General features: G+C 40.4%; 1 protein-coding gene across 2 annotated transcripts; it reads right to left on the reverse strand.

Moving 5' to 3' along the window:
* Window positions 1-269: 269 nt before the first annotated feature.
* Window positions 270-24,647, reverse strand: NUCB2 (nucleobindin 2). 2 transcript variants are annotated; one of them, XM_058026085.1, is made up of 13 exons: window positions 24,537-24,647; window positions 14,112-14,255; window positions 13,386-13,493; window positions 12,557-12,683; window positions 10,122-10,225; window positions 8,317-8,502; window positions 7,601-7,691; window positions 6,021-6,079; window positions 4,806-4,898; window positions 3,695-3,784; window positions 2,974-3,144; window positions 2,597-2,678; window positions 270-918 (listed from the first exon to the last, which is right to left on the reverse strand). In XM_058026085.1, exons 2-13 carry the CDS (start codon window positions 14,253-14,255, stop codon window positions 806-808), a joined length of 1,368 nt encoding a protein of 455 aa, XP_057882068.1. In that variant the 5' UTR covers window positions 24,537-24,647; the 3' UTR covers window positions 270-805. The 2 variants fall into 2 exon arrangements, with proteins under 2 accessions (XP_057882068.1, XP_057882070.1); XM_058026087.1 differs by lacking the exon at window positions 270-918 and having other exon boundaries at window positions 2,589-2,678.
* Window positions 24,648-26,834: the final 2,187 nt, after the last annotated feature.

Here is a 26,834-nt window from a genome sequence, read left to right on the forward strand (position 1 = left end):
CATAAAAAGCTTACTTAATAACATGCAAAATTTTGAGATCAGCTGGCATCTGATGAAAGGAATGGGGACAAAAGTGCTGTCCCAAGGGCCAGTTGAGCTTTCAACTGCTACACAGAATTCATCTCAACAAGGAGGACGGTTCAGATCAGTACACAAGCACAGTATTCCTTTTGAAGGCTTTCAGTGAAGTTCTTAGGTTTCTGTAAACATGAAAAATATTCACTGTTCCACAGAATTCTTTGCTGTGTTTAAATTTTACAAAGTGCAAGTTTTCTGTGATTAAGAAATTTTATTTTTATTTGGTCTCAAAGAAGGAAGAGTTTGGTAGTGCTGGAAATAGGCCTTTATCTATGGTCTTTGTTTCCCCATCTTTTGCTTTTCAGCATTTCTGGAAAGAGTTTCTACATCAAACTAGACCTAACTTAACATCCAGGCCTGTTCCCTGTTTCCTCTCTGAGAAGATCCTGATTCATGCCTAAACACAGAATAGCAGACATCTCCCCCTTCTTTGTGAGGGGAGAGTTCAGCATCTCAGTCCCCTGGCCAAAAAAACCTTTAGTATTAATGGTTTCCTTATTTTCCTTCTCTGTTATAGCCTCTACATGATCCCCTTGTGTTTCTTACCAATGCATTTGAGAGAAAATTAATTTAACTTAAAAAGCAAATCTGATACTTCATGTCTAACATTCCTGATGATTTTACAGTCTGAGGGAGAAAGTTCATGTTTGACTCTGATTTCCTGTCCCCCCCACCCCTCCCTCCCTCCCCAAATAATAAAGATGCTATAAAGTTGAGGCACGAGTGGTTAAGGGTGAACTGGATCAGTTCTGACAGCTGCTTCTTGCACGTGTCCTGGTGGTAAAGGCTGATCTCCTCCTGCTGGGTGCTGTGCTGCATCTGCAGCTTTGTGCTCAGCAGCTGCAAAACAAGAACACAACCCTTTGTAACATCTCAGTACACTGGCCCCAAATGTGGAAATTCTCTAAATTAAAGTTTCTAGCATAGGGACACTCAAACAAAACTTTGTTTTCTGGTCTGTAAGTGGAATCAAGAGTTTTTGGGATTGAGACCCAACACACTGCACTATTAGCCAGTGTTACCTCTTAGATTACAAATTGTTTCTGCTTTCTGTGAAATATTCTCACATAACACATTGTTCTTTCTGAAATAAATCATGTTTTTATGAGACCTTTAATTCCAATATGGGAAACTTGAAAAAGAAATAATTAACAACCTGCTCCTGTATGTTCCTCCTCACTGCATCAGTACTTAAAATGTTCTCTCCTTGCCTACATTTGAGTAATACTAATTTTCATCCTTTGATGGAAGATTTCAGAACATGCAAATTTATTTCTGGATTTTTTTCCCCCCTCAAATTCCTTTAGTAGCTCCAGTGGCTTAGAGATTTAAAGTAGTGTCTACTTGGACATCCTTGATTCAGTGAATGAGTAATGACCAGTTCTGGCTCATATAATGAATTCTCATGACACCTAATTAAATGACTTTACAGAATGATTTTACATAAAAAAATGCATGTGTTAAGAACAGTATCTGCTACAATATTGCCAGTATTGAAAGATGTACCATCTGCAATTACACAATGGTTTTACTGAAGGTGAGGGGAATTGAGGCTCTTGGATTGAAGGATCATAAAATGAAGTTACCTCCAGGCAGTTTCAAAGCAAATAAAAGGCAGAATTAAATAGGTTCTTAAATCTCATCACTTTCCTTCACAGAACTGAGTGGGCAGAATTTCAGGGTACCCAACAAGGTAAGCTGTAGTCACTGAACACAGCTCCTGAGGCTTGAAATCCCACTGCTGGCCCTGCAGGAGCAGTTAAGAGCTCCTTATACTCAACAGGCTGCCTAGATAGATCTGAAGCTTCTATTTGAGATCAATGTCAGAAGTTCTTGAGCTTCACTGATCATGTCAGCACATGAACATGGAAGCCAATAAAGGCAGCATAGTTTCAGCCTTCAAGAAAAGGCTGATTTAGGATGCATGGGGCAGCAGAGCACAAAGGAAACCTGGGCAGTGTGCTATGGATAAGAAGTGCTAATATATCCCTGACTTTTGCTGTCACCAGTGATGAAATGCAGTGATTTTTTTATGCCACTGCCTTCTCCTGAGGGTGTTGAAGCCATTGGTCATTCACACTGCCCAAGGCTGACTTCTTGTGTCCTGCTATATCCAGCTGCTGCCAAATTGGCCACTGAGGATTTTAAATGCTTTGATTTGTTCTGCAGCCTCAGACTGCAGTGCAGCCATAGATCATGGAACCTGTCTTTTGTATGTCCCTGTTCTTCCCTGGATGCCCTAATCTCAGTATTTCAGACTAATACAACACAATCCTCCTCCTCTGCCCACTGGATGCCTTGTGCTAGGACTCTGGTTTCTTACTATGGACTTAAAAGCAGTGACATTTCAGGAGTACTTAGTACTTACTTCTCTCTGAAAAACAGGTTAGTGAACCTCTCTCCAGAGGTCATTAAAGCTGCATTAAGTTAATAATTTTAACAGCAAATATGGAGGTAATGACTTTTACATTGCAAATCTGATTTTTAAGTTTGTGTATCCACACAGAAAGTCACATACGGGGTTGGATTTTCAGTTCTCCACCTGGTCCTGCAGGAGGAATTCCTTGCTGTAGTTTCTTTTGTTCCATCTGTTTTACAACCTGGTGAAAAATAAAATACAGCAGTTGAAAAACTTGAATTTGCCACCTTTCTCTGATGTGACATAAATGAACACACCTAAACCAAATGCTGCAGTTATGTAAGGTCTTTCTTAGTGGGTGTAGTGTTGAGTTGCTTTAATTCAGAACACCAGGCTGTGTTTTGCTGTGGTTCCATTAGTTTAGAATTCAGCTGGGACTCATATGAGAAATCAAGTCTCCAGAACTGGGAATTGTGGAGAGCCACACAAGGACAGAGAAAAGAGGAAACAGATATATGCTGTCCTCACACATGTACCTGCTGAAGCTCTTGTTTCTGAGCCTGAAGCTGATCGTGCTGCCTCTGTAGCTCTTCCTTCTGTTTCTGAAGTTCTTCTGCCTTCTTTCTGAGTTCATCTTCCTGCTGGGAAATGTGATTTTCGAATTCCTTCAGCTCATCCTCGGTGAAGAGCTGCTGTTGATCTAGTGTCTGCAAGAAAATCCATACAAGCGTGAATACTTAGGAAAATACTTAGTATGAGTACTCAGGAAAGCAGGAGTATTTTTTATTTTCTTACTGAAATTCTTACACGATTCACTAAAAAAACCCTCAAAACAAAAGAGTGAGACATGACACTGTGTATTTTCAATGAAAACAGCAAAACAGCCATTTCTCACTATTTTCTCAACAAAGCTCTACGAGGGCTTTAGATGTAGGAGAAAAATATCCTCATTCTTCCAGCTGAGCTCTTATCTTCCCTTTGAAGTGATTCATAAACAAAATGTGCATTTCCATTTGAAAAGCACGTGTGAAAAGCTCTTCCCGAATCTCCGGGGTGGCGCCAGACCTTTTCTGTGTGTGGAATTCACATCTGCATTACATTTAGTCAGCTCAATGCTACCTTCAGCCGAGGGGCTTAACGACACACATACCAGAGCAGAGCTGAAAAAAACCAAAGGTCACAGACATGCCGCTCGGTTTCCTGCTCCAAGTGCTGGTAATGGTGCTGCATGTTGTACTTGGAACACATTTTCATTACCTCCCAGCTGTCTGGCTCCAAAAATTCCTTTTTCTCTGTAGCTCGCAGGAACTCATCCAAAGTCACTAGCCGGTCCTTGTTGATGTCAACCTATTTGAAGCAAAAAATTAAGCTCAAGGTAAAAGACAGCTTTTGGAGAAGCTAATGTTTTTATTTCATCAATCAAATATAACCATTTTTAATTGTTTATATGTCCCATTTTTGAGGGAGTGCCCACAACATTTTCTGAAAACTCCTCGCATAAGTTTATGTATCTTAACAAAAATAAAACTACAAACTAAATCCTGACATTTTACTTCAAAATTCACTGGCTTTATTGGAAACACTTGTGCTCACAGTCCAAACACTAATAGTGGAATGCATGATTTATTTTTTTTCAGAAAGATGTTTTGTAGCTTTCTGGTAACTACTCTGACTCACAGTTACAAAATTATCTCCACCGTTGGAGTGGGAGGTTTTGAAAAACAAAAATCCCACCCAACTGAATTGTGCTGAAATCCTTTAAGGGGAAGGGAGGAAATGCTTCCCTTTATGACTAATAGATGACCAGGCTTGCTGTGCTCTTCAAGTTTAAGGAATACAGTTGAAATACAGAAATATTATGGGTGGAAAACACAGTGGTTCAAAACACTCTCTTCCCATTCCTGTGTCTCCCTGAGCTGAAAACCCATCAGACCCAGTGAAGGTTTTCACTGTCACAGGTGATGTCTTGAGCTCTGAGCCCCCTTTTAAAGGGACAAATCTAAGCTATATGAAAGAAGACTTTGCTCTACTCCCTCTTCTCACACCTAAATCTTACCCATCTGCCAAGTGCCAAAGCAAATTTAGTCTTCCTTGTTTGACACAGAACTCACAAGGAATTTCTGCTGAATCTCAGAATCTGCAAACAACCAAGGCTATAGAACAATTCCTTCTCTGGAACTCCTTAAATGAAAACTAGCCAGCAGGCATTACATCAGAACACAGGGACAGGGTTTGAGAACTGTAACTTGGCATAATCCCAGCACAAGCAGCTCTCAGTGTGACAGGCCATCCCTTTCTACTGCACTTGGACAACACTTCATGTCAGGAGAAATGTATTTTGTGAACACAGAAAGGAATCAGCCCCCACCTCATTCATTACATGTTCTCTCATTCTCAGCCTTTCTTCTTCCATTTCAACCATGTCATCCTCTTCATTCTTGGGATCATAAACTTTTTCTAACTGAAATTTAAAATTAGTACATGTTAGTTTGAAGAAAAGGCTGCTCATTCAAATGGCAGAGCATATCTGGAAAAGTGGTGTGAGATGTTCTCTGTGTGTGCAATGTTCCTCTTTCAGCACAGTATTTAAGCAACAAGTGAGCCTTTCTTTCCTAAGAATGAAGTTTTCAGTTAATTCATGTGGTCTGTTACACTTCAGTGCTGTGGATGTCACAGTCAAGTTGACCTCAGTGTGCAAAGTCTGATCCTACATTTGATTCAAAGCAGGCAGAGATTCCATGTGGTTTCTGGAATGGGACAGAGTGGCTTTTTCACCAGGGCATGCAGCTGACCCCATAAGCATTCAGAGTATCACAAGACAAATTCAGTGCCAAATTTAATGGTTCACTTCTCTTCTTGCACAATGTCTTTCTAGGGAATTCATGCTTATGTATTTGTACTTGGCTTTCTCAGGCACTGAGCTTCACTTGCCCAGCCACAGGTAATTTGGTAATGGCCCCAGACCATTAGTTTTTACACTACAAAACTATAAAACAGGGAGACCCCTGTCAAAAAGGACTGCACTGTATCTTCATTGTAGTGAAGGGGATTATGGCAAGTTATGGTACCAGAGTTAAATTTTTAGACAACAAACCAAGGCTTAAAGAAACTAAGAGCCAGTCTACTTTATCAGATGTACATGTGCTTCAAACTAGCCAGACATAAAATAAACTTCTGTAGCCACTTCCACAGTGCTGTCCCTGAGCCAAGGCACACAAGTGTGACCCTTTTTCTCATCAGACTTGTTGATGAACACTGATTGAGCACAGGTGCCCAGCTTCAGAACCTTTATCAGGTGCATCTAGGGAGGGCAGCTCTCTACATTGCAATTTGCACAGGTAATACCTATCCTGCAGATTAGTTACAGAATCTCCAGCAAGCCTGGGGCAGAAAAATACATGTGCACTAGATTTCTGATGTCTGACTCTTATTCTTCAACTACTTTATTTTGCCTGCTTTTTACACTTTTGTAGAAAAATTAAGGATGTATGAATGCTCTATTTTGTAGTCCAAAGTCCTCAAATATACTTGGGAAAAACAGACATCCCTGTAACCCTGTACTGATAGAAGATAATTTTTTTACCTCTTTAGTAAATAGGGCTTCTAATTCTTGCTCATCCAGGAAACCATCATTATTGACATCTACAAAAAGAAGTTTTAACAATACAAGTTGAGTGCATATAGAAAGTCACACACATAATAGATCTCCAGGAGTTAAGTAAGGATCAGTGTACACACTTAACAAGAAGCTGGTTACAGAGGTTGTTTCTACTGTTGAGGTTTTTAGCTGGAGTGTCACTTTTGGTTGGTTGGACAAGTCTGCAGCAATCTCTCCACTTCTTAGATTAACAAATTGAAATAGGTCACCACAGGATTGCGCAGACTGCAACTGCCAAAAAATATTGCTGAGAACAAGCTGTCCCCATTTAACCACTAAATTTGTAATAAGACTCAGGAGCAAGCACCAAGATTCTGCAGAAAAACTTTAACTGACAATATGATCCTTAAAAACTTAAAGAATTACATCAAAATCTATATAAACATGCAGCACTTGAGATACGTGTAAGATCACTTTTCATGACAAATGCAGAGAGGAGAATACTTGATAATTAATGATCCATCTTTTATCCTACATTGTGCTCTGAATACTCTTACACTACCTCTGAAATGAAAAGAAAATATCTACTTCAAAACAATTACACAAAAATACTGGGTAATAATTTGAAGTTTTCTATATTCTAAGCTCTAAGGCAACAGGTGATTTCAGCTGTTTCTGTTTCGGGAGGTTTTGCACAAAGAAGTTACCAAAAAAATTTCAGAAAGCTATTTTTCAAAATCTCCTTCTAGAAAGAAAAGATTTAGGAACTATAACTAGATGATCATTAAGGACCCAAACCATTCTGTAATAATACATGCTTATTGTAAGTTATAAACTGAGATAAAAGTTTAAGCTCAAACTAGAACACTTTATCTGAATTATCATCTTTGAGATTAGTCAAATTCTGTGTATTGTTCAACCCTTTGCAGCCTAGTGCCAGGCAGGATCTATGTAGGGGCACTTTATGATGAAGCATTTAACAATATCAGATCAAAGTTGTAAAGCAAGGTGTTCACTGAGATGCATCCTTATCACTGCTACTGCTTGTTGTTTCTAGCTGTCCATTCCTCAGAAATCTAGGGGCAGGATTAGAGGGTTTTTGTTCTATCAAGGGAATATTGCAATTTCTGAAGAGCCTTGGCCCTTCTATGACCACTCCAAAGATTAGGGGCATCTGGTACTTAGGTCCAGAGATGATGAGATAGCAGGTTTTGCCCCTACACAAATCTCAGAGGATTTATTCCCATTACCTACTGTGCAAGCAAAGTTATAGATATGGACAGCCCTCTAACTACCCATACTTCCCCAAGGAATCCCTACTGTATTTTGCCTGTATGATTTTAGGAGCAGTTCAACAAATCTCTGAATGTTTTAAATTTTAAACTGCATTTAAAACACTGCATGAAATTTACAAACAATAACAAATATTTTCTCCTTTGTATTATTCAGATTCACCCAAGTTGCTTGAGGTGTAAGACTTCATCCTAACATATGACAAACTTGTCCTCAGCAGAATGTAACAAAGTCACTTCACTTGTTCATGAAATTAAAACTAAACCTCTTACCGTGCAATTTGAAAAATGTTTTGGGGTCAAATTCATTAGGATCTAGTCCATCTGCTTCTTCCCACACCTCTTTCAGTTGATCTTTGCTTCCCTATAGATTGGTTACAAAGAAAAACTATTCAAAAGACAATTTAGTGTAATTGCCCTGCATTACCTTTGCATTATGGTTCCTCTGAAAGGCTTGCCTTATTTGCTGATTAGTCATGTGGCAAATGGAATCAGTGGCATTTTCTTCCCTTCCTTTTGGACAAGTTTAATACTTTCATTACACAGAAAGGCCCAGGGAAAGAGGGAGTGTAAAGGAAATGCATATTCTCTGGAAAGGAGCACCTGTAATGATCAGTTATGGCCAGAGAGCCCCATCCAGAAGCAAAAGCTGAAGGGAGCTGAATTATTTTGCCTTTCCTAGAGCAAATGTACTGTGATGCAGTTCCTTGCAGGCCAGGCATACCATGCAGGCAGCCCTACAGTTTTGAATACTGCTCTGGCTTCTTCCTTATGAACTTCAGTGTCTGTAAGAATTCTGGCAGCAAGTAACACATCTGTACAGAAAGAATGGGGGTTTATACACTGGGGTTTACCATGCTCTCAGCAGTGTGCCCATGTCAGTAAGAGGAGGCAAATGATGAGAACAAACAAACTACACCCTTCTGTGTATGAGCTTTTTCTCTCTGGAAAGGAAAGCTCACACTCAGTCAAGTAAGAACAGGCCTTACAGGATGGTGAACTTTAGGGTGATCTCCATGCTTTTTCTTCATCTCCTCAAATTTGGATTCTTCCTTCTTCCTCTTTTCTTCATCCAGTGTTTTTAAATACTCTCTCCTCTCGTGTTCTTTCATCATCTCGTATTTCTTAAACTCCTCATGGCGAGTCTTATCATAGTTTTCCAGGTCACTTGTAGCCTAAAAATAGGGATACACGCAGACAGATGATTATGTAACATAATCTGACATTAAAACCACTGTATTGTTCAGATCTGTGGGCAAGACTGGCCATGCTGCCATTCAGGGCAGTCTGGCTGGGGCTTCCTTTCACATGACAGTGATGCAGAAACATCTCTCCTCCCTTGGTTATTTTCACAGAAGTTAATTTCTAATGGTTCATCTGTTGGACAGTTTTTGCAATTACATGGTGCTGTAAGAAAGCTTCAAGGTGTCCTTTCTCATCAGGAACTAATAAATGAACTCAAGTTAATCAAGTCCTACACTAACAGTACCATTAATTCCTTGATCATTTCAGAATAAGAACATTTGTAGTTTATCCTACAGTTTAATGACACAAGTGCCTTCATTAATAACTGGACTTAGTTTGCAGCAGCTTAATACAGATTAAATTAAAAGGCCCCAAACAATTAAATAGAGAGAAGGGGTATGAGAGGAGAATTTCTGACAAGTTCTTGTATAGAGTTTAAAGCTGTGTCATTTTCATACAGACCAAAGTATGAAAGGATGTTTTGGTAGTGCTTTTCAAAGTAACATGTTTACACCTGATACTGTCTCTCCATTATTTACATTTTACTTTTCAGATTCACTGTATGTTTTAAAAAACAATTCCAAAGCTAAGACCCCCTTAAGTACCCATTACACCCTGTCAGTACCTTGGCTGAGAAATGAGAAGACAAAACAATAAAATATGTAGTAAAAAATAACTGCCCTGTTAAGGGTATGCTTCTCCAAGCCAACCAGAATTTTCCCAGAAGTGATGTTCAGAAATGTTTAGGAAAATTGTAATATCTCTACAAAAAATAATTCTATAGAAAATGGAGATAAAATCTTCCATGGGTAAAAAAAAATACACAGAAATTATTGTTCGATTTATGTTGAAAGTATTAAAAACTATTCAAATTCTCATATCAGACATGCAGTGCTCTTTGAAGTGTATCTGAGACATTTTTTCTCTCTGGAAAGTCTATTTTTCTCTAGCAGTTGAAAAAAGCCATGTCCTGTTTAGCTTAACTGCATCCCTTGAATAAACCTCACACACCTGTGACTGATACTGAATCTGCTGACCAGACACTGAATGCCATGCTCAGCATAAGCAACTTCTAATATTGCTACCTCAAATTCTACTCTGCTGTGGTTTTGTAGCTTGATGTGTATACAGGAGATCCCAAAATTCATATGGCTAGGCTAGGAATGATTATTTACATCATTCTGTGAGAGTTCTGTATCATTTAGAAACAGAAATCAGAAAAAAACACTTGGGAAAAAAGCACCCCTATCTCACCTCTATTTAATTTAAAGGCTCTCAGAAAGGTGTGTTTTATTCCCAAAGTTGCTTGTACTGGCATATGAATGTTAAGTCCTGCTAAGATGACATCCCAAAATCTATGGACTCTTTTGCATCATGCACACTGGCACCAGTTTTCAAGTGTGCATGGAGACAACTGACTTTTCTTTGAAAATGAAAACTGCATGTCATTTATAAAATGTGGTGTATAGGAAAGGACCTCCCTTTACCAGAGGTAAAAAGCATAAAAATTAAACCCCAACCCCCACAGCAGTTCAATTCTGGTACTCACTGCTTTGATCAGCATATCCAAGTCTTTAGGTTCAAAAGTGTCAGGATTCTGATGGTTCAGGTGCTCAAACTGCTTAAGGAGAGCCTGATGGTCTATACCAGTGTCTGGAAGAACAAGGTATACATGTAAAACTGAGGACTGAATAATTTTTTCATTGTTGGAGGAAACTACAGTAACATTTTTCAAGCTGCTTTTCCTGACAAACATGGTGGCAATTTGATGGTACTACATTCCTACAAACTTGATGTAGTGCCATCAAGTTTGATGGCACTACATTTCTTCTGCTGGGTCATTTTACATGCACAAATTACAGCTTCTGTTTCAGCAAGAGAAAGTATGATCAATTTGAGCTTTACAAACAAAAAAAAAATCTTATTCTGTTTTATATAAATGACATCATTGACATTGTGCTATACCTAAGCTAACAATCTGCATATTTTTCTTGCATGGGGAAAAGTCCAACTCTTCTACTGCCCTGGATGTTTTGCAAATGACACATTTGGCCAAAGATTTATGTACAATATGGTGTAAAATTGTATCAAACCAAATAAGCAGATAGTTAAACTTCATTTGTAGAAAAAAGAGAAGTGCAAGACAGTGGAGAGTCAGGTCTTGGGTCTAAAAGGTGGAAACATTTTCTCTCCCTTGTGACAGGAGTGATACCCACCAATATCATCACACAATGCACTAAAACTACACACATTTCTACCACAGCTTCTCTGTTACCATGGTCTCTGAACATTAAAGCTACTCTCTTATGCTTTCATATGTTAAGTACAACAGTTGTGACAAGCTGTTACTAGATTGTTTTTAAACAAATAAAATATTCTTTGCTAAGCAAATTGGAAAACACATTTTTGAATATACTTTATTTTTTACAAACTATCTGCTTTACAATCAATGCTGTGTTTGTATTAAGACAAAACAGCAAACACTGGCCAGGGCAGATTTCAGCCATCATTCCTCCCTGGTGAGATCATAATTTCTGTTTAAATATATGTGCCTTTGTCTGTGTTTGAAACATTTTCAGAAGTGTAGTAATAGACTCCAGAAAAATCAACAAACACTAAAAAAACACCAGCCCCCAAACCCATTTGTCTCCATTTCTTACATTAAGGGGAAAAGATTAATTCTATTTGATGCTATTTACTTGCCACATGACTGTATGATCTGAGACTCAACTCCTAACATTCTTCTAGCCTGTACTGATCAGTCAAGGATCCTGGTGAAAATGTTTAAAAACGCATCTGGATGAGGACTGAATTTATGCTGCATATAATCTCAGGTCTACTTGTCTGGAGTTTTTTTAACCTGATCCAGCTGAGAGGAATGAAAAGAGGAGGGGTTTGTGTGCCTTTTTTTTTTTCTTTTTGTTGATCACAGAGAAGACTAAGATACTAAATAGTGTTGTAGGGAAAATATTACAAGAGCAAAGATAAGGAAATCAAACCACTCTGCCTGTTGCTATTTCAATGCTCTTTGTGCCTATTCCAAGATGTTGTCTAGCTGTGTGGATGCAGCTGTATTTTATAGTTAATCTGGCCATACCGGTGTATGATGTGAAGCACTCATGGGCAAAGCTGACTATAGAGTTTGCCAAGTGTTTTTACATCTAAGTACTCATCTGAATATTCTGAACAGGAATAATCTGTTCCCAAATGTAAGTTCTCACATTTACACTGTAAGATCTGAGGTGCTGGGGGGAATTCTTTTTCTAAAGCATGCTCTGTTAGTTACTACTGATTTATGAAGGCAGAGAGGGGCAGAAGTAATCAGTCCATTAAGCTTCACAATACCTAAAACAACTATGTACACAAACAGGTATCATTAGCTGCTGTCACCTAGTTGTGAATGTCACCATGATGTCACTGGACTGCTTGTCTGCAATAGGAACAACAGACCCATAAACATTTTTTTGCCGCATCTAAATTAGCTTGGCCTGCAAGACAGATCCTTATTCTAGGAGTATTTTATATGATGTGTTATGTATTCAATTCCTTGGGATCTCTCTCAAAAACTTGCAAACATCTTTACAATAATAAAATACCAAAAAATTAATTTTCTACCCCCTAAGAATATGAAATATTGTGTCATAGTTTTTCTCTTAAACATAGTCCTGCCATGTTACTGGTTCTCTGTAAGTAATTTATGAATTGATGCATTACAAAAATAAGAGGTTAAAAATAAGAGGTAGAAGTATCTGAAAAATCCACTGACAAACAAGTTCAGTTATTTATAAAACAGAGATGGTTTTCTCTTCTCCCCAGTCTCCTATAAAGACAGGTCTGTAATGGCTCCAGGCCAGCTCAGAAAGGACACTGACTCTCAGTTTAGTCATTACTGGTGACAACAAACAGTGCACAGCTGCTGGACTTTGACATTTCTCTAACACCATTCCATCTGTTAACTCACCTAAATAAATTCTGTACTCTTACCTTGAACAGAATCCATTTTAGCTTTAATTAACATTCTTAATCTTGCTACCTCTTGTCTCTTTAGTTCATCCAGCCGTGTTCTCACATGGTGGCTGACTAAATCAAGCTCTCTGCTTAGCTTTCCACTCTGTCAAAAACAGAAAAGTCATGCATAAACACTGGAAGAAAGAAGCCTTTAGGATTCCCATTAGACATAAACTGCAAGACAGCAGACTAATGGCAGTCTCTGGCTATACTGTCACCCACACTGTAAGATTCTCAACATTTTTTCAAAGAGCAGATTCAAAATTTTTATGCTTATGGAAACAGAGAGGAATCCTAAAAGCTTTCAGAAAAGAGAATTTCTAAGTATCTTGCTCCTCCAAAGAGCCAGACCATAGCCTTGAGGGAGCAATTTTTAATAACATTTGTGGCAAATTTCTTGATCAAATATTCTCAGCTGAGTTCAAAAGAACTGTGAGAAGCCCACAGAGTGCCTGATCCCTCAAGGAGGGCTGTTGGGCTTGAGGGAAGGCACAAGGCAGCAGCAGCAGCCACTGATGTGTATTGCAGGAACCTGGAAATGGAGAGGAATCTCCACGGCTGACCCTAGATACAGCACAGGAGGGAAAGATGCCACAAGCTGCCAGCAGCAACATGAGGGATCAAAGCAAACACAAAAGGCAGGATCTCCTCTTTAAGTCTGTCACTTCAGACTGTTTCCTACTCATCCCTTCCTAAATTTCCAGCTCCTGAAGGGGCAATTCACAACAGCCACAGGAAGAAAGAATACAACATACATGACTATGGATTTAATTAACCTCAATTTAACTCTCTTTTTCAAACCTACCTTTATTTCTTCTATGTCAGCAGTCTGGAGTTTCTCCCTGAAATGCTTATCAGTTTCCAAGACATCTATTACTTGCCTGAGATATTCATCATAATAAAGTCCTGTATCCTTCAAAAGAAAAAAAAATGGGAATTCAGGAAAGACCATACTGACAATTAATTAATTAGTTTTGTTTAAATACAGTTATTAAACTGACACTCCAATCTTAGCAACACAGGCACTATGCTGTCTTACATATCTTTGTGTTTTCAGATTTGCATCATTGCCCTATAGCAATTTATGATCCATTTGTTTCAGCAAATGACAAGGAAGAGGAGAAAAGTGATTAGGAATCCTTGTAATACAGAAACATCTGTCATGTTAATGTAGTGTGTAGCTTTTTTAAAACAGTGCAATTCATTTGTTACTTTTCTGTTTGAAACACTGAGCTGGGATCAGTGAGTGGAATTTCCTAAGGCACCACCCAATCACTTGAAGTAAATCTCTGTGGAACAGTTATGTGCTTCCTGTTGTAAGCTGGGAATTTCTTCCATGTGCCAGCTCACCTTTAGCAGGTCATTGAAAAAAAATAAAAGAGCAAATTTAAACAGAACAATCCCACAGTAGATGACACACACACTGACAATACTATTGGGGAATATCAGTTTCCTTCTAAAGGAGTTCGCTGTATCCAGATTACTAACAATTAGGATATACACTTAATTAGATCAGTTTCTTTGTACTTACTGGATTTTCTACCTTCTCTCCTTCTACATGGCCTTCTGCCTTGACTTTTGTCTTATCTATGTCTATAGGTACAGCTTCCAAGGCCATTAGGAGACATGTCAGCAGCAGCAGACACTGCTGGGGCAGCACAGATAACATCTTCATCTGAAATGAGACCAGGTCACGTTAATTAATCACAAAAATTAACACATCAAAATTAACCTGCTCTACTGAGGAAAACTTTCTTACATTCCTACACAAATATCTGTAATAACCCAGTTTCCTCACAATGTTCTGCTCTCAAGGAACACAAAAACTCCAAGAAGTAATACAGCCTTAATTTCTGAAGGGCATTCTTAGGCAAACAGATTTCCTGAGATTGGCTTCCACTTGTGTGCAAACCTAAGCTGTAAATGGTGAGGGGTTTGTAACCTGCTGAGGTATTATCAATAACAGATGGCAACACCTATTTAGGATGTTCAAGTCTCACATAACTAATACTGACATTCCTACTTGGATCATGCTTTTGCTGAATTTATTGGCAAACTCCTAAAGATCATTTAGGGACATTGAATCAGATCTTAGTAGATGACAGTGGATTTTATGTTTCAACACTGCAATATTTTGCCTAATTTGGAGTCAAGACCCCTTCCAAAATTTATTTGCAGGAAGAATATTTTACAATCCATGTTATATCTGTATTTCAGGTGATTTATTTCACTTGTCAGAGATTCCTGAAAAGTGGTATTCACATTACCTGAAATTGTTGCTGAGGGCAGAGCTTTATTAAGATGGTTTTCCCCATCCCTTTAGTGTCTTAGGTGGAGCTAACTCACACATAATTTGATGAGCACTGAGCAATTTGAGTTCTTGACCTTTGTCTCCTTCCCCTCTTTCAAACTTGGTTGAAAATAATTCATTCAGAAGCTAGTAAGATGGAATAATTAGATAGTGAGTGCAGGGAATCCAGCTAAAAGAAGTAGTGATGGTAATCCAGCATCTGACAGCAAGTCAGGCTCTTGGGACAATCTGGCCAGTTCAGACAGTGACACTCCACCATCTATGAATATTCTACTGGAAGTTTGAGCAAAATCTAGTGCTATATTGGTAATATAAATCACCTCCTAGGGGGTGAAAGTTGCCAGTCAAAGTCTGTCTAAAATTAGCTTAGATATGCCAAAGAAAAAGACATAATATTGAAGAAACGTGCAGTCAAATAAATCAGAAGTACACCTGCTACAAGAGGAATTTCTGTACAAGTGCTTTAGCAAGTCATGCAAGGAATTCTGTCAAAAGTATTTATGTCCACCACCACCAAATCTCTTTTTAGGGGGAGGGGAGAGAGGGACAAACTAATTGTGGTGTCAGTGCCAGTTTTCCTGGCTGCATGATCTGTACTTGACAGAGACGCATTGCTTTTGCTTGGGTTAACCTGCCCTTTACTATGGCAATACATGTTGATAGTGGCACACACTTAATATTAAGCATTGTTGACACTCTTTATTCCCCCTTATTCCATGCTAGGAAAATAAAAGCACTCATATACAAAAAAAACCCCAAAAAATCAAAAAACCAGCAAAAATAAGAAAAAAAAAGAGATGCACTCAAGATGTGTAGAGATATTATTTCTTTTGTTGGGGATGAGGAAGTAGCTGGAGATAAATGTATATCCACCTATCTAGCTATTGTTTTATATGTCAAAGGCTTAGGAATTATAAAAAATTTTGTAAATTCTTTAAAACTGTTTTTTTAATCACATCTTCAGCAAAAGGAGCCTAAATGGATTATGCTCTGCAATACCTGTTACTTGCATTTTTAAAAATAATTAATATCTGATCATTAGCAGATGGGATAGCAGGAGCTATTGTTGCTGCCACATTGAGCATTTGAAATTGGATGTCAGCATTACTGTCAGACTCACAAATCTGACTAGCCTTGCCTAGGTTAAGCCCTTAAAACAAGCAAACAAACACACAAAGAAACCAGACCCAGACTGATTTGCTGAAACTGGTAAGTTAATTTCTGTACCTCTGCACAAACTGTTGGCTTGCAGGGACTTACAAAGCTGATAAGTGAATGAGTTGGTTATTCACCACTGCTTTTAAAATTGCTAAAGTTCCACTATGTTGGGTGTTTTTATTTACAGAATGTTGTTGTATAAATGCTGTGCCTAGGTTTGTAATTTCAACAGGATTTCATCACAAGAGATGATGATGATAATAACTAACAAATACTAGGTCTTCAAGTCTCCTAATCTTGATGTAGATGTCAAGACTGAGAGTAGTTCTTGGTACTACAGGTAAAACAAAAACCCACCTGGCTGAAGTTCTTGCTGAGTATGAATGGGGCTATATATATATATGTATATATACACTCTCCTCATCATTTTGCAAAACATCTTTTGCAAGGTTATGTATGTTGAAGTATTCACTTTAAAACAGTGTAGCCTTCTGATAATACTAAAAATCTGGACCCTGACAGATGGGTATTTTTCCCAAACAAAATATTTTCATATATTAAAAAATCATAGTAATAAAGATAAATTAGTATTATTATACACTGCTCTAGTTAAGTGTGTAAACATTGTTTTAGAAAATCATTATGAGGCTAGGAAATGAGCATGCTGAAGCCCATCAGGTGATGGCAGGGAAGCAGAGAAAGCCAGAAGCTCAGGTGCTTCCCACAGCTCTGGCATTGACTCATCCTTTGCCTAAGGCAAGTGCTAATGCCAGCACTTTCAACAATGACACCTGGTCTTTGATCCATTTTAAAGACATCTCTTAAAGCTCCTGACCTACAACTCCTAGTGACATGAACAATTGTGGAGACAAGGATTGCCAGTTTAGGTTGAAGAGGGGAACACTTGGATTTTTCAGGCCTTTTCCTGATAGCTAAAATGTCCCTGCTGAGCTGAACCAAGAGAGATATCAGTAACCCTGCTGGTCTGCCACAGCCCATGTGAGGGAGCAGTAATCACCTCCAGATTTGGGATGGGCAACTGGAGCTGTGTCATCCTGAAGTGCCTCTGCAGTAACAGCAGAGTTCACCTATCAAAAGGCCCAGTCAAACCAAGCCCCACTGGCTCTGCTGACTCTCTGTGGAATTGGTGCTCATGGGCAATGGGGTTTTTTTTAAGCTTTGTAATTACATGCTATCATACATAATGGGAAAGACTGGATGATATCACAGTATGTTCTTTATATCTATTTGATGTAATAGGCTGCTCAGAAGACTTCATCAGGCAGTTTTGCTTCAGGTTGTGCAGTGGATGTTTTAATTGTAGCTTTTTTTGATAAAACAAGCCAAAAAATTTCACAAATACTGGGAAGAATTAAAAGGAGAGGAGTCTCCAAAATGGGTACGTAAGCAATATGTCCATCATCACAGCTGACTTGGCAGACAACTATGCCTAACACAGCAATTCCCACAGTATTTTGAGGAACCCAATTGTGATATAACAAGTAAACTGGAAATACATTTATTAGAATAAAAAACAATTACCTAGTGAAAAGAGAGTTACTGTATTTAGGTATCTTCTAGTCCAAGACTATACTCACCAAAATTTCCTCATGAAAGCAGGTGACTAAGACATGAGTCAGCCTTTAGTGTGCCAGTGTCACCTGAGTCACTGGGCACCTTCTACTCTGACATGTACTAAAAGAGAGAAACCAGGCCCATTGCAAAATCTAACATTCATCACCTGCCAGCAAAACTCAATTCTCAAATTCAGCAGCTGCAGGGAAGAGTGAGAAAAGGCTGGATGAGAAGAAAAGTGGGGGTTCCCCTTTCTGTTCCTCCAAGTGAGTTCATTCCACTCTCAGCCTGCTACCAGCTGCTTTTAAGAGTTCTGGATTTTTGAAAATCCATTCCTAGATGCCCATCCTTTCCCAGGTGTTTGGAGTGCATCCATGTCAGGAATGTGGCTTTCTTCTGTACCAGAGCCACCAAGTGAGCAATCACAGAGGGTGCTGCAGATGAGAAGCAGTGTCACTTTGCTCACTGCCATCACAGCAGTACCTAATGCACAGCATACACCCTCCCTGCCCTGCCATGTGGATTACAACTACTACTACTACTACTATTATTATTATTAAATATTATTATTAAATATTTATTATTAAATTATTATTATTATTATTATTATTATTATTATTATTATTATTATTATTATTATTATTATTATTATTATTCCTACTTCTATAAGCTTTAATAGAAATATAAACTGCTCTGGATCTGCCCACTGACTACTTTATCAAAAACAGATGGAAAGAGTTAAATGCTATAATTGTCATGTGGAAATAAAGATATTTTAGTCAGACAAGTAGCCCACCTTAGATGTATTGGTAGCACAACTGTAATCTGCTGGTATCAGAAATCAATCTTATCTTTACAAGAGGGATAAACAAACATTCCCACTTCTAGTACATAAAGAGAACTAATCATAAAAGCAGTGCTCTAGAACTGACAAATATTGTAGTTTATAAGCAAAGCAAATATCCTAAGCTTTCAGGGAAAAGGAAAAATAGCTTATCCAAGTACTTCAAAAACTACAAGCTACTACAAGCTCTTGTAGCTTGTAGTGAGAGCTACAAGAGTGAGACAGTCAGCAGCAAAGAGAGCCACCAATGTACTTGCATGAACAGAAAAATACAACTGGAAAAAAAAAAAGCTGCAGGCTGCCTGTCAGCAATCTTGATTATTTGTTAATCACAAATTCCTATCTACATCAGTGAAACAGGGTTGAACATTTGAATTATAAAGAGCTACAGGCTTTGAGAGGTAACTTCAAAATTCCACTTTTAAAGTTTGTTCTAGCAACAGTAACACAAGCTGCTAAACACCCATTTTATACAGCTGCCAGGTGTTATAATACAAACCCAAAAATTACTTTTCATTAATGCAGCACCCATTGCCCAGAAAACAGCATCATGCAGGTACTGGTATCCCCATCACCTTCCCAGCAAAGCACAAGTATTTTTAAGGAAGTAACACCCAGTGTCAGAGTTTCTAAAACTGAGTGAGGCAAAATTATATAGTAAAATCAGGATGCAGTGTCTGCAGTGTCTCAGTGGATGGTTATGATGCAAGACAGCACAACACTGTAAATGTCACATCACACATTTGCACTTGCCAAATCCATGTGTACAATGATGGGCAATGAAAACATAAATCTGAACTCACATAATACACAATAAACCTACCCATTGACAGATTTCACATATGCCTGCTCTATCTGATATGGAAGTCATTAAACCTGTGTGAGACACAGTGCAGATGTGCAGGATAACAGTAATGTTCTCTACAGTCATGACCATAATGTGACTTTCTATTTTTATGCTGTACACTGGAGAAATGAACAATCTTCACAGGCAGTGCTGAATTAAAAACAAACAAAAAAGCCAGGAAATAGATAAAATATATCTACTGATTTTTATCTTTCTAAGGATATTCCACCATCAGTAGTGGAATGAGAAGTAAAGTATTCCCTCATCAGTCTGCTCCAGTCACCTAGCATCTTCAATCTGTTTTCATGTCTCTGAAACAGTAATATAGCTGTCCATGTATCACAGCTTAAATAGGAAATGTTTAATTCCATGGGCTTTTTCCATTTCTTTAAAATTTATTTGCAAATCTATTAATTGATCCACTTAGAGAACCCTAAAAAAACTACATTACATGTTTGAAATTAGGCAGAAACACATTACTCTTCTGCCACATTGTTTGGAAACACCAGTGTTAGTTCCTCCCAGTCTTTTTCAGGAGCACTTGCTGCACAGACACCCAGAGCTCTCATGCCTTCAGCAGGGTATGAAAGTCCATGAACCAAGAGTTAATGCATCTTCTTCACACTGTTAGTCCAGGGAGTTAATCTGGCAGAAGCACAGCTGACATGTGGCAGCAATTTTGAGAAGCAAGTGGAAAAACCTGTTTGCAGCCACTCTGTTAAGCTATAAGCCTTGGCAGTGGTGAGGGTTGGTCTCTGCTCTTGGCCACCAGTGCCCCACACTGGGTTTGCCCCTAGAAGACACCAGCAGGAAATGACATGCCAAGGGAAATGGCTACAAGCTGCAATAGTTTTCCCCATACAAGTGAATGTTCCAAACACAAAAACACCTGCACCTTTCCCTTCCCAAATGAAACCTGATCCTTTTAGAAGTTAATGTGCAAGCTATTAACTATTATAAGCCAGCTATTATTGCTATATAATTATATATACATAAAGTTTCATTATCCTTCAAGTATTTTCCTTTTCTCTTCTGTCAATGCTGTTCACTTAACTGTATGATTCAGATGTTGCTTTTTTTTTTCCTGGCCAACATCCAACAGGTTTCATTGGTCATTGGTCATGCTGTCCTAATCTTTTGATGGAGCACATCCCACTCAGTTCTCTGCACCAGGAGACCTTCCTTATTTTTTCAAGAACCATTTTAATCTTGCATGGAAATAGTTCTTTATTAAACAGTATTACTCAAGTACATAAAGGAAGCAGAATCTTTTCTTCCCATCCTGTTTACTTGACTTAAATTCTTTTGAGCTGTATTTGTTACCTTTTCACTGCACTGGAGCTGCTTAATTCTCTTTACAACTACAAGCTGCCTGATGGAACAGCTGCTTTTTTCAGCTTCCCAGAAAACACAGCATGCCTCGACTGCGCCTAGTACAACATTTGCTGAAAGAACCTCCTTTTTAAAAATGCACTTCAGCTGTTCTATTAAATGAGTCATCCAATAGTAACACAAACTATGAATGCTCGAGTGGGAAAGAGCAATTTTGTGTTCAAACCACACACAGTATAGGATAATATCATGAAACAACACAACTATGTCCAGGAAGAAAGATGGCATAGAAAGAAATTGTATGGCTGATGCTACACACATGCTTAGCTCTGTCCTAAGTGATAAGTGAAGTCTGAAGACTTTTCTTCTTGATGAGATGCTAATGGTTCATAATTTAAAAACCTGTGTGTATACACAAATACATATACATATTTACAATATTACCTGCCTCCAAGGGATTTCCCTGTCCTTGCTTCAAAAAAGTAAATACCTCTGTCTACAAAGCTACCTTACTAACTGAAGAATGTTGAAATATTAGCCTTGTTTTTCAAAGCTACTTGCTTGGTTTTATTAATTCTTTCCAATAAGGTTGCCTCACAAAAAGATTTATCAAGCCAGTAGTCAAGCAAAAACTTGTACTGAATTCAATGTACACTTTATAAAAATCTTATCAGCTTCAAAAGGAAATTAAAAAATAATTACTGCTACAACAATAGCTTCCTGCACTCTAATTTCAGTTCCCACACAGAACATAATACAACAGTACACTTGGAGCCTCATAAATTCATTTTTCATAAATGCAAATGGCAATATTGTCAGGGCTGACGTAAAAAGCAACGTCAAATGTGCTACTACACGCAAACAATGAATGAGCTTTAACTCTAACTCAAATCTAAAAGTATTTCAATTATTCCAACAATATGCATTTTGCTCTAGTCAACAACACGCGATGATGCTAAAGTAAGCCTTGAATGCCCCAGGAGTCCAAGGTACCTTCCCCCCTTTGAAAAAAATACAAAATAGTTGTCCGGAATAAATCTAGATCTAATGATGTGGAGCCAGATTTAAAAATATTTAGGCACTTAAAGACAGCTGCCTAAGGAGATTTATGTTCACAATTTCCTAATTCCCATTGATTTCTACTTGCTTAGAAACAAAAACACACAACAACATCCCATTCTACTTTTATAAAGACTAGCAGGAGAAATGCAATCATGAAAAGGGTCTACACTTATCCTGAATACCTACGATGAAGAACAATATTTACAACTGAATATGATTAAAATGGTTCTAATGAAATGCAGTTTCTTTTGCTCTTCCAACTTCAAATCACACACATATGGAAGAGCAAAAACTATTGAGAGGAACACACTTTTGACTGAATTCACTTGGTTTGCCATTAGCACCTGGTCATGCCTGTATCTACATAAAAGCACACCCTCGTGTCTGGTGTCTGCTAAGTATTGTCAGCAACTTCAGAGGGATCTTTTCTGCTTACTGAGCAATCAATACTGGCAGCACAAAGCCTCACTAGATCAAATACCTCCACACAGGAGCTCAAGTCATAGGAAGCCCTGATAACAGCTTCAAACTCACCAGTAAATTATTTTATCTTTCTTATCTAAAGCTCAATTGTTTAGTCAGCACAGCTCTGAAACTCCTGTATCAATATTTCCACACCTCTGACAGTTAAGTCAATATATTCTACATCTTTATTACCTGAGAGAATTACTGCTCTCCACTTTCATGGCTGCAATTTCAGTTAGGTATGTATAATGGGGGGACGACAGTTTTTGACAGAAAATCTTCAGTTTGGTTTATATGAACAGAAAGCTTACATCAACAGCACTACCAGAACTGCAGAGGCAAGGTATGAAAACTTTGCCTTAGTATTATTAAAAAATAATTACTGTTGTTGTTGCTTGGTTTTATTTGCCCAGTGGGGTTTTCTGAATATAATTTCAGACACCAAATAATGGAATCTAAGGCAGTGTGATAACAAACTTAATACCAGATACCTTTGCAACCAATTGTTAATGTAAGTTTTAAGCAGACCCAAAAGGCAATATAAATTTATAATTTTATTTTCCCCTTTTCTTTGTCTTGGTTAGAAGTGAATGAGATTGACATTGCTCTACATCGACACAATATGTTTAAACCTATGTTATTTTTTTAAATAGAATTGTCTTTCTTATTCTGAAATAAAATGCTGCCACCATCCTGGAGATAACAGAAGCAAGTAAAGGGAAAATAGATGATGACTGTTAGGAGGCACTGTATGTAACCAGGTTAGTAATCTGTGGCCCATGGTGGAAGCAGCACTGTGACTGTGCAAGATCATTGTGTAGTAAATGACAGTGAGAAACATAACAGGATCTTAAGTGCTCACAGAAATGTGGGCTTCTCCCATAAACTTTCTGTGAGTTTTAAGCAGAGGTCCTTAACAGTTACAACAAAACCTGGTTTCAAAGTCTATGAGTGGCTCCTATCCAGTCTCTACAGGAGGAATTTTCCCTGTGCTGCTTTGTTTGGTTGACAAAAACAGTCACTTCAGAATTCGGAGTAGAGGTGCACCAATATTGAGTCAGCTACAGGAGTTTCCTTGACACCGAGAGGAAACAAAATGTCAAAAAACCACAAACCTCCACACTGAACTTGATACCATGAGTGCACAGGCATTCCACTGTTGATACTGTGATGGTTTCATGTTGAAACTATTGGATGTTATCTTTCCATAGCAAATACTTGTAAGTCAAACAACAAAGGCTTTTTTCTCCTACAGGCTTACTAAATAATGTTGCCAAATGCAATCTCTTTTGAAAGCCTTAGCCGTTTTCAGCAAAAAACATTACCTCCCTGCAGCCATACCTCAACCTTTTCCACTTTTGGAATTCTATCTGAGTGCAGCAGCCAGCCTGGCACAGGAGTACCTTGCAGAGCTCCTCCAGGGGTACCAGATAACAGCACAGTAAGATGTGGTGAGCTCTGGGACCCCAGCACAGGAAGGACAGCGATCTGCTGGAGTCAGTCAGTCCAGAGGAGGCCACCAAGTTGGTCAGAGGATGGAGCACCTCTCCTCCAAGAAAACGCTTGGAGAGAGTGGGGATTGTTCAGCTTGGAAAAGAGGCTTCAGGGTCACCTAATGGCAGTTTTTCACTACCTAAAATCAACCTTCAGGAAAGATGAAGAGCAACTATTTAAAAGAGCATGTAGTAACAGCACAAGGGGGAAATAGCTTCACACTGAAAGAGAGTAGGTTTAGATCAGATATTAGGAAAAACTTCTTTCCTGGGAGGGTGGTGAGGCACTGTCACAGGGTGCCCAGAGAAGCTGTGGATGCCCCATCCTTGGCAGTGTTCAAGGCCAGGTTGGATGGGGCTCTGAGCAGCCTGGGGTAGTGGAAGGTGTCTCTGCCCACGGCACAAAATGATCTTCAAGCTCCTTCCAACCCAAACCGTTCTTCGACTCTAGACATCAATGCCCGAGAGCTATGCCCTTTCTAGTGAAACCCGCCGAGTCTCCTGCCCAAGTTTTCCCTGCGGTTGTGCAATTACGAGCCACTCCACATTTCTGCCGCTGCTGCAGCTGCCGCCGCTGCCAGCTCCGCTTTCATTCCTGCCGGCGCCCCGCAGCCCGCCGCCGCCTCCCGCCCTACAGCCTGCGGGGGGACACGGGCACACACACCCGCACCTGGAGCGGGAAAACTTCAGCTGCGCCGCGCTCCCGCTCCCGCCCGGCAGCCCCGAGCCCCGCGATCTCCCCGCGCCCCGGCCTGGCCGGCGGGAGCGCATCGCGACCCCCGCGTCCCGCCGCGACCCTGACAGCGGCCGCCCCGCCGCCAGGCCTCCGCCCGCGCCGCCGCCGGGGGCACAGGGACGGGCGGCGCTACCTTGGGGTCCCGCTGCGGCAGGAGAGGAGCCGCGGCTGCTCGAGGGCTCGGTGCGCGCCGATGGCGGGTGCGAGGCGGGCGCTCCGGCGGGCGCGCTGCTGCTGCGGCTGTGGCCGGGCTCGGTGCGACGGCCCCGCGCCCGTTGCCATGGGCACAGCGCCCGCCCCCCACAGCGCGCCCATTGGCCGGCACCGACCCGCGGCGGCCATCGCGGAGCGCCCCGATTGGGCGGCGTGGGCCCCGCCCCCGCCGTGACGCGCGCGCCGCGGAGCGGGGAACGTGGCGGCCCCGGGGGGCGGGGCCCGTGTCCGCCGCTGGCGTCACCGGCGGCCCGGGGTGAGGGCGGGACCCGGCGTGAGGGCGGCACTCGGCGTGAGGGTGGCACTCGGTGTGAGGGTGGGACCCGGCGTGAGGGCGGCAGCCGCGGTTGCTCCGGCTTCCGTGCCGCTGGGCTTCGGTGGTAGTTCGCTCCCTGTCCCCAGCAGCGTCCTCTGCAAAGCTCTTGCAGCGCCAGGCACTGCCCCGTGTCCGTCGTGAGCTGCAGTGTGGGAATTTGAAAATGTGTTCCCACGCATCTCTCCCCAAGATTGCTCCTTCTTGTTCTTAATTCTTTTCGCTCATTTGAGCTTTAGCTGTGTTCAGACCTGGTTTTTGCTTCCCCTTAAATGATAAAAGTCTTAGCCCCCGTGCAGGTTTAACAGTTTAGGAAATCATCATATTCGACCTTTGCATTTGTTAATGCTTGGTGTAAGCTTGGGGTTTGATTTGTGGATTTCCATTCCCACCTGGTTTCAAGGTGTGGTACCTGGCAGGTTTTTGGCTATTATTTTCTGTGTGCTTTAAGCATTTATTCAGCACTAAAAGGGCTCAGAAAATACTCACACTTTGTTTTTGTCGGAAAGGTAAGTACCAGCTGTTACAACAAATACACTGTGCTTTCTATAAAATAGTGATTTCTGGAATAAGCATAAATTCTACTTGTAACCTCTTATGCTATCTCAAGACTCTAAGCCTGTACTCCTATTTAAAGAGATGTACTATCATGTACAAATCATTGCTAAACTTTTGTCACTGTGCATTTTATTTCTGTTATTATAATTTACAAGATAAATATGTACAAGGTAAGGTTTGGCTTGTTTTTTTTTTAAGAAGCTATTGGAATATTTTATACAAATTAGAGGTAAATTATTGAGGGATTTGCTCAGCCAAGGGAAGAAACTCAAAACTGCCACGGGGTTGAGGGTTAATTGTAATGAGGGCAAAGTGGTGGTTGAAACTGCAGCTTCTGCAGGTGAGAATAAAATGGGGATGTAAGCTGACTGTGGTGACATCTGTGGTCACAAAGCTGTTGAAGCAATAGGGCTGGCACTACCTGGAGCTTTCCCTTTCTCTCACAGATGTACTGCTCCAGACTAGAAACCTGTTTTCCTACACTGCAGTTCACTGTAGAAACAGAGCTTTGTGGTGACTTAGCGTTCTTTTCTGATTTGTGCCCAGGTGTGGGAGCAGGGGGAGGCCGGTGGGGGCTGAGGCCCCTCTCCTGGGGCTTGCTGTCACACTGCTTGCATGGAAGGTTTGTCCCTTGGGCACAGGGACTGTCCCTCAGGAGCCTCCTCATGCTGTGGGGTCCCCTCAACAACACACCGAGTGTGCCCTCACACTCTGCTCGTATGAAGAACAAAGTTTCTCTCTGGTTTTGTGGCCTCCTGTTTACCCCTTCCTGCTTTGCAAGAAGAGCCAGAGGCAGCACCTGCACCGGAGCCTTCCCGCAAGGTTCCAGGGAGAGCCTGCCCTTCTCAGACGCTGCCAGAAGGTGCCTTGGAGGCACAGAAGGACGAGGTGACATCATGTGCGAGGACAAGCTGTGGTGGGACCGGCATGAGCCGTGCCTGGGGGAGGGGAGTGTCCCCGTGGGACAAGGGAAGCGCAGTGAGAGCCATTTCCCGTGACTTTAGCGAGGCCCGTGACACAGCGCCCCACGGTATCCTGGTGGGTGTGGCATGGACTGGAGAATGAGACTCCTGTGCAATGGGCCTTGTGCTCAGCAGCACAAATCCTTCATTAGTATTCTGTCCTCTAGTGGGTATTGATTTCTCACTGCTCATGCTAATTAATCCATATTTTTAGTATATTTTTCCTCCATTAGGGGCTTCCCAACGCACGTATGCTGAGTCTTTGTTAGATTTTCTTTATGCTCTGATTTCTGCAAAAAATCTGTTTTGCAGAAATCAGAGCATAGTAGTCTATACATTTTGTTCTATAAATTCTGTTCTTCTGGTCACAGCACTGAGCCTGGCA

Source organism: Melospiza georgiana, chromosome 6, assembly GCF_028018845.1.
Source record: "Melospiza georgiana isolate bMelGeo1 chromosome 6, bMelGeo1.pri, whole genome shotgun sequence".
Classification (NCBI taxonomy): domain Eukaryota; kingdom Metazoa; phylum Chordata; class Aves; order Passeriformes; family Passerellidae; genus Melospiza; species Melospiza georgiana.